Source organism: Apteryx rowi, unplaced genomic scaffold, assembly GCF_003343035.1.
Source record: "Apteryx rowi isolate R43461 unplaced genomic scaffold, aptRow1 scaffold_67, whole genome shotgun sequence".
NCBI classification, from domain to species: Eukaryota; Metazoa; Chordata; class Aves; order Apterygiformes; family Apterygidae; genus Apteryx; species Apteryx rowi.
Window position 1 is genome coordinate 114,209 of NW_020450949.1, and position 8,629 is coordinate 122,837.

The 8,629-nt window shown below is 40.9% G+C and overlaps 2 protein-coding genes across 5 annotated transcripts in view; both read right to left on the reverse strand.

Moving 5' to 3' along the window:
- Nucleotides 1-1,920, reverse strand: part of SLC45A1 (solute carrier family 45 member 1) — a 104,046-nt gene extending 102,126 nt beyond the window's left edge. For both annotated transcript variants that reach the window (XM_026085547.1, XM_026085534.1), the window contains exon 1: nucleotides 1,839-1,920. The gene's annotated coding sequence lies outside the window, so the exon portion shown is untranslated. The remainder of the gene's footprint in view (nucleotides 1-1,838) is intronic.
- PARK7 (Parkinsonism associated deglycase) overlaps nucleotides 392-8,629 on the reverse strand; it is a 12,742-nt gene continuing 4,504 nt past the window's right edge. Inside the window, exons 1-7 of one of the 3 annotated variants that reach the window (XM_026085581.1) lie at nucleotides 8,425-8,579; nucleotides 6,332-6,449; nucleotides 5,265-5,366; nucleotides 4,543-4,602; nucleotides 3,648-3,717; nucleotides 1,839-1,925; nucleotides 392-860 (exon numbers count right to left, since the gene is read on the reverse strand). In XM_026085581.1, the coding sequence (XP_025941366.1) occupies nucleotides 700-860; nucleotides 1,839-1,925; nucleotides 3,648-3,717; nucleotides 4,543-4,602; nucleotides 5,265-5,366; nucleotides 6,332-6,421 (570 nt within the window). In that variant the 5' untranslated portion in view covers nucleotides 6,422-6,449; nucleotides 8,425-8,579 and the 3' untranslated portion in view covers nucleotides 392-699. The other 2 variants (XM_026085580.1, XM_026085579.1) reach the window with 2 other exon arrangements.

Sequence of the window (8,629 nt, forward strand, 5' to 3'; positions counted from 1 at the left end):
TGCTTTATGCCGATGACTAGTTGCCTAAGTATCTCAATGAATCTGCAATCGTTTAATTTAGAAGACAAATTCCAACAGTAACATGGGTAACCTGCTGGCTGTAAGAACTCTAGGGTTCTTGACCAGGTAAGAATATTCTCACTTTTAATTTAGTCCCATGCTGTCTTAGAATAAGTATTAGGTAACGGCCTTATTTGTATAAAGGAAAGTAAATATTGTTTTAACAAATTCTAAATCAATAAACAACTTGATAATCAATTTCAGGTCATACTTCAGAAGAACTGTGCGAGATTCTAGATGTAAGTTGTTTTGAATAAGTACATCACTAGCCATAGTGGTAAAAAGGTTTCATAGCTCTGGGTTGGGAGAAAACACACAAACAACACACAAGCAGGGTTGCTTCATTTTTATTTAATCAGCAAACATTTGTCCATGTGATTTTTAAATGCCATACAAGAGCTAACTAAGATCATCAGATGCTGGCTGCTTTTTAGTGCTGAAGTTGTTTGCTAACAGGATTTTTTTCCAGGAATAAAGACCGCTGGTTTGTAAGGTATAGGAGAGTACAGTTTAAGAGAGTACAGCTGCGAAATTCACCCACGTTTAGACTGTATTTATGATGGTGTATCTTTCAATTATTCTAGGAAGGTCAGGACTCTCCATCTGAAATCGTTCTACTCCCTGTCCTTGATTAGGATTTCACTCTTTCAATATTAGGGGCGCCTTCACCTGTTCAGCCACCTCCTTCCCCATCAGTGTTTCAACAATGGCCAACCCAAACTCAAAGCTGGTACCAGGGCCGCGGCTGGTGAGGATGTTCCCATCTTTCTCCACACGGCTCTCGGAGTAGCAGTAGTGTGCTTGTGGGGGGACACAACAGAAAGAGGGTCAGTCTACAAGCACAGTGCCTGCAGCCACCACCACAGGGCAGAGTCCAGCTGGAGGGCACCACCCACGTGCTGCCTGCAGGCTATAGCAGCTGAGGAGCAGTGGCCCTGGCCGATGGCGTCACGCACTGCTGGAGGCGCTTCAGCTGCCACCTGTGAGCAACCCACCTGGGGCTCCTGTTTCCCCTCCACACACATCCCCAGCACTGAAGGAGCCAAGCAGGTTGTCACTGCCTGCAGGAGTCCTGGGCAGGGGGAGAAGGCCCCGCATGGAGCTCCAGCAGCTTATTTACATGGTGTGTGAGCGCACCTCTGATTGTACAAACTTATCAAGAGGCACTCACTGTGCCTGCCAGTTCCCGTAAAGTTACTTTTGGAGGTCTGACTGCTTTTGTGCATCTGTTTACAACTTTCTTTTTCCCAAATGCACTCAGAAGAAACTGGAGAGACCCTGCCATCTCCTGCTCACCTTTCAGACTTGTTACTATTCACAGAATGACTTCTTTACAGTGCTTCACCAGCACTGTCTTTACGTATGAGAAGGAAACGCGGCCCACTAGCTGCTCACAGCACCAAAGCACTACTTGTGGGAGAGAAAAAAAAAGTACTGCCTGGGCTTGCTGTTGGGGCCACTGAGGCAATGAACCAAAAGAACAAGAGATGGCTCAGTCTCAAGAGGACTTGGGAAAAAATGTTTCTAGCATGATAGCAGAAGAGTAGTTTCCCCGAGGATGGGAATGCTAACACAGCCCTGTATTTTCAGGCTAAACTGACTTAAAGATACAGTCTTAGCACATCCAGTTGAAATTTCATTATATTCAGGAAAGCATGATTGAAATTCAAAGATGCAAAATAAGGTACAAAGTTATTATACTTTCTTTAAACAAAGGGTGCAGCTAAAGTATTTTCTGACAGGAGTTTAGAGAGAAAATTATGAACATCATTACATACCTCCATTCATCATTTTATCTTTGGCCAAAGGATGTGTTGTGACTTTGCTTCCAAAACCTATCCCATGTGCCAGAAGGGCAGTAGGACCTGTAAGGACAAAGTTACACCAGTGAGGAACTGTCTTCTGCAGTATACAAACACTTTTAAGAACACGCATCCAGGCACAAGGCCCTCAAGGGCCCAAAGCTCACTATGGACAGACTGCTTTTTATAAAACTGATCCTGGCCCTATCTCCGAAAAAAGAAGCCTCAGAAGGAATGTAGCTATCCCCTCTCTCCCATTTTATTACACAAAACACCCTGTTCAGAAAAACATAAGAACAACAGAGAAAGTTTAGGCAGCTATCCTACCAACGAGTGTACTGTCTTATGAAGGCAAGTACAATGGTCATTTCACTTCCGAAGGATACATTTTATTTAAAGCTACTTGAAACTAAATAAGAAAAAGCTTGCATTTCAACCTGAACACTAATTAGCTACAAATATTTTACTACATTGTTAAGTCTTGGTTTTAGAGAATTTGTATAAGGATTTCATTAGAAAAAGCCTTTACATGTTGGATTCATGTGCCAAGCAGTATTTTGGACAGATGATGGGCTAACTACTAAGTTTTTGGCTTTCTCTTCTCTCTTATTTTCTTTTCTCTTCTCTTTTCTTACCTTCCCTTCTCTTCTGATACTTCCTCCTTGGCCTGAATTGAGGAAGGATTTTGTGTAAAGAAGTATATCATCTGACAGAAAATCCTTACGGGAATTCCAAAAGAAACCGAAGGTAGGATTTGCATGACGTGAGTTTCATTTTTGCACATTTGACTCATTTCAGATGTATTCTAGGAAATAACTGACTTGGTGTTTAGCTAGAATCTGCTCTGAGAAGTGTTTTATCTAAATGAACTGTCCTGATCACAAGTTGCCTTTATTAGGCAACTGAGAATTTACAATTATTCTGCAACAGAAATAGGAAAAGAAGTAGACGGCTACCACTGTCAAGTTCAAGAATGTTCACAACTCTGTATGCATTTCACCTAACATCGATGAAAGCAAGGAAGATCAAGGCCTGCCCTTCTACACCTCTTAAACCCCAGTGATGTATCAGAAAACAAAAGTGAAAATACATAAATACATTCCATTAGACAGTTTCTTTTACGCACTCATCGCCACTCTTCACGCTCAGCCAGGCCATAGGCTATAGACTATACCTAGGCCAATCTTGCATTTCAGCTGAGAATACTTGCAACTGTTCATCTTGCTTTTTTACATACGATGCTTATAAAGGAATAAGCTAGACACTTAGCTGTGCAGAACATGCAAGTCGACAACCATCTCCTCAAAATGCTTCTGTCTTCTGCTGCCACTCAGATGAGGAAGGGTCAGCCTGTAATTCTATATTTACAGCCTTCCTTCTGAAGCTTAAGGGCAGAAGAGGGCCATGCTATTTTATATCAGACAAATTTATAACAACGATGTTCTGTCAGCACTGTGTCCTGGTGAAAGATCACCAGGATAAGCAGGTATTTTATAAAACATCCTAGTACATTATATTTCACTCTGTATTTTTAAGCCACTAATCTAACACCTTATGATTGGAAAGAACTGGGTATCAAACAGGACTTGCAGGATAAGTATCATAGTATTTTACAGATCTTCTCCTGTTAGATTTACACAATATTCAAATGCTGAAGGGTACGTATACAGTATATTTTCCTGCTACTAAATTACAGGGACACAGATTTCTAAGACAGGACAACTGTCTGCATGTCCCTTCAAAACATCCAAGTACTTCACAAAGTAAGATGTCTTATTAACCCACCTGCACATATAGCAGCAATCAGGCCTTTCCTGCTTTCCTGGTCCTTCAAAATGTCTTTCACAGCAGTAGACTGTAAAAAGAAGCCATATCACAAATCATTGTTTCGGGTTGATTATTCAAAGCACAGTTGAAATGTTTTCCACTGCAAATTCATAAAAAAGTTTTACAAAGAAAACTAACCAACAACTCACTCTCATCCTGTCTCAGGTCAGAGGGCAATGAAAACACTAAGAAGGGGATAATCTGAAACCAATAAAAGGAAATACTTGCCCTGCATAAAAGATGGTTATTCTATTGCCATAGGAAGTACTTGTTTGAGAACTTCACACGAGACAAAGAGGAAAGAGTATTCATGAGATTAGTCCATACAGTCTCTATCATTCTTAAAAAGATTTAGATGCGATATTTGTCTCATATTCCAGGCCTTAAAAACTATGTGATACCATCTAAATCCTATCTGATAGATCAACTTGTTTGTCTGCCCACCTTCCACATGGTATTTATACCACCTCTAAGATAGCTTCGACAGAGACAGAATTCTTGAGCAAAGGAACACAGGCTCCTGTGGGTTCAGCCTGTTTTATGCTTCATGAAATTAAATATTCATTTGTGATGGTTGTATCTTTGTATAATTATGAACAGAGACTTTCCCACAATACAGAGCATCCTTCTTTTTACTCTGCTTGACTAGCTACTCAAAGTCCAAGAATTTACCCTGTTGTCCCAATTATATATACACAATAGGCTTAAGATAATAAACCATTAGTTACCTCTTACTGATTCATTCAAAGAGAATTTTCAGGCATTGAACTGAATTTGCAGGATTACTAAGCAAGTGTAGACCACCCACTACCCAAGAGTATATCTTTGAATCTTTAAGATACCAGAATTTTACCTCTGACAAGTTCTGAGCTCCAAGATTACCTCCAGGCAAGACCACAACATCATAAGGCCCCTGACCAAACAGAAGATAAAACTTAGCACAGTTTCATAGAACAGAGGCTGATATATTCATTGCATCGTTTTGAGGCCATTAAAACCAAGCCAGGTGAGAAGCGGAGATCTATCTTTTCTTCCACTGAAAGACACTGACTTTAAGAGCAAAGAATCTGTTCCATTAAATGGAATAAAATATTGTTTCCCATACAAGGAAAAGTCTATTGTTGATAAAGGCTGTCTCAGAACCAAGTTTTAAGCCTGATGAAGTTAAGAGCTCCATCAGGCAAATGGCAGTTCTGCACTGAGAGGACAAGTGTTTTTCCTCCAAGCTTACTGTACAGCTCTAATTGTATTTAGCTTTCCATCAGAAGTTTTCTGTTGTTCCAAATCAAGGCGCTTTGCTGGGCCATCTGACTAACACACAAAATAAAGCTCTAAGTTTGATGCTTTGTAAAAACAAATACCTGTTCAGAGTTCAGAGATGCGTCTGATCCCAGCACACTGAGAAGCAGGACTACACTAGCAGAGAGAATGGCAGAATGTGCAGTTCTGTGAGTTACTGCTGCATAAAGCCAGCGTGCAACGTATTTCTAAAGGTAATGTAGCAACTTTCCAAATTCACTTCTTAAACTGTGAGAAAAGCCATATTAGTCATTACAACAGATCAGAGTGACCAACCTCTTTTCTGGCATCCTCTAGACTGGCATCAGGACAAATGAAGACATCTCGACTGCACTGCACTGGTTCTTTTCCTGTTAGGCCTGCAACAGTCACCTTGATCTAATAGAAGAATACATATAGCATTACAATTCATGAAAATACACTAACTTAGGTTTTTTTTTCTTAGCTATTAGCTCTAAAGTAGCACACAGAACAAGCCGAGCAATACTGAAAGCTGTCAAAAACAGAACACCACTTATGTTTCCCCAAGCAGCAGTGATATTCACCTGGAGATTGACAAATACCACTAACAGTTCAACTTTTCAAACAGTACTTTTAAAGAATATCTGATCCCACAAGTTTTAAACAAAACAAAACAACACAACCCAGACTAAGTAGATCAGGTTGAAGTCTCTTTGCAGGTTCGAGCCATTCTCAAACACAATTATAATATGTTAAATTCTCTCTCCACTTTCAGGCACCTGGCTGTAATATCACGGATGTGCATAGCATAGCACACCTTCACTAAATAAGCAGACAAGTTTGTGCCTGACACCCAAAAAAGGAAGGAGGACATTAATGGAATGACAGAGGTGGAAGGAGAAGGTAATTTTTATTTTGGTGATTTCTATATGTGAGACGTTGGTGTTCATTTTCAGCATGAGGAATGCCACTAGAGAGAATTCAACTTGAGAAAAGAATTTTTAAAGTAGCTCTAGAAGAGGTAGGTAAGGTCATGCACCTGATGAGTACAGAGCTGTTCAGACCCCTAAAGAAAAGCACTTTCTGGTACTATGCATGGGAGTTGTCGTGTTTTCTGAGAGAATAAGATTTACTTGAAACATCTGCTCTAGTTTCCACCAGCCTCATACTCCAAATGTTCATCTTTTGCGCAAATGTTGTCTAGTAATGGATGCTTATTTGGGGTGTGGCACAAATATTTGCTAACCAGTAAGAGGGCGTAGATGAATTTTCATCCCAAACAACAGTCTAGCCCTTGAATTCCCAACAAACACAATTTTGAGGCAAAGATATTCACTTGAACAAATGCTCATTAAAAGATTTTTTATTATCTGCATACTCACTCCAGCTCTTCTCATAACATCAGTGGGGATAACAGTTTCCATTTCTTCTGCTCCTTTTGCCAGAATCACCAATGCTCTTTTCGAGGCCATGTCTTACAGTACGCTGCACAAAGGGCTCCTATCAGGCAAGAAGGAAGGAGTTGGGAGGAGGTGGCGAATGAGAGAGAGAGATAGATGTGGTTAGAGGGCAAATCCCTTAGTGCAAATCCTTCATTAAGAAATTTGCATTTTTGCATTATCTTTCACCTATACCATCTCAAAATAAGTTCACTAGCTTTAATGAAGATTCATAACAATTCTATTTAAAGAACTTTTCACAAAGGATACATTGTGAATTAAGGGACTAAAAAGTTTGTCCAGTGGGAGGCAGAGCACCTCAGCATCAGAACAGGAAACAGCCTGACCTAATCAAGACTTTACATGACTTGAGTCTGACAGAGAGAAGGGTTCAGGGTGGGTGGCAGGGTTGTTTTCAGTTTGCACACCCTCGCTCACACCCAGACTACTCACTCCTACCCAGGGTCAGGGTTTATTAAAAGGGTTTATGTGAGCTTTGACCTCACGTCTGGTATTTAGTTTCCGCACAGCACACTTCATGAAGAGTTTCCTGTGACTTATAATGACTCGACCAGTGCCTCTGCAAATCTGAGCAATAGATTTTCTGGGTATTTCACAGTTTTGTGGGGGAGAAAAGCGTATGCACATGTGTGATGGGGGAGCAGGCCACAGAACGCAGCGAATGGAACAAACTAGGCTTAAGAATTTTTTTTAGCTCCTAATTTCACATTGAGGTTTATGGCCACATTTCCATTTGAAGATTAAATTAAATTAACTTAAATTAAATGAAACTTAAAATTAAAAAAATAAATACATTAAATTAACTACATCACATAAAATACACATTAACTCATGCTAGTCTGACAGAAGTCTGTGAAAGCATCTGTGGTGTGAAAGAAGGCATTTCATGGTTCATCCATTCTATGAGACAGGGATTTTTCCCTATAGAGGGAATTTCTACCCAGAAATGCACATAGCACCTGGGAGCTCTTCTTAAAATAAGATCCACGTTTAGTTGCCTAGACCAAAGAAATCTATCCCCCCCCCCCCACCTTGCTTCAGATTCATGTATTTTCACCTTTGCTCTCTACTCTTAGTCCCACTGAGAAAGAGGCTGTTTCTGGAATGCAGTAATATACAGCAAAAGGTCCTGCAGCATATAGAACTGGCCTAAACAAACTAGTTCTGTGAATCAAATCCTACTTTTAGTATAGTTTTCTGTACTGTCAAATACAAGACCAACTGAGCTGAGTACACACAAATCACAGACATTAGCAATGACTTCAGGAGAGCCTAGGGATACTTAAGAGCTGCTCTTCTGGAAGGTATACGTTGAATTTGCAAAATTAATTTTCATACAGATTTGACTACCTAGCAATAGACAGCCTGAAGAGCTGCAAAGCTGAAATACTGCACTTGCCTCTTAATATAGATAAACACTGTAGATAGGTAGTTTGTATTCCTCTCTTTCAAGTTTTCAAGTCTTTAGATGCAAATGGGCATCTGATCCTGAAAGCTTTTCTATTTTCCCTAACCTAGCAGGATGCAGTCTCTCCCTGCTATCTGTAGATGTTTATCATCATATATTCCACAAATTCTTCAGCATTAGTACTTTTCTTTATGCGGGTGCATATGTAAATACCTGCCATGCTGTAAATGCTACCAGAGTAAGACTAAGTTCTCCAACAAGGCAGAGTCAGGTTATACAGACATACCAGCCACTTCATTTAACAAGCCGTCTACACACGGCTTAATAAGTCTTCTATTTGCTTCTCAGTGCTGGCATGTGCACAGGCTGCCCCAAACCTTTAAGCTAAATGCGTCTCCTTACACGGGTAAGTGTACATTTCTCAAGATGGTGACTTCTGGCAAACGGCAGAAGCAGCAACTCTAGAAAAGCTTGCTTAAAAAAATAATCACACACTTCATCGCTCACATACCAGAAGCAGGAGAGCTTCTGCAGATTATCAGCTCAGCCAGCCTAGAGAAATGCCCACATCTCTACATATTTATGCATTTATTTTGAGCCCCAGCACCATTTGACGCAGTTCAAATGCGCAGGTCAAATTTCAGGAGGCCGCAAACAGCCAGTACACGGCTAGGTTGCAGAATCCGCCATCACGCCCGTCACAACAGGAATCAGGAGACCGGGGCCCCGAAAGGCAAGCGAGGGGCCTTCCCCAGCCGCCTGCGGCCACCACGGAGCTCGGGGCGGAGGCCCCGCGGGGCTTCCGGCGGCTG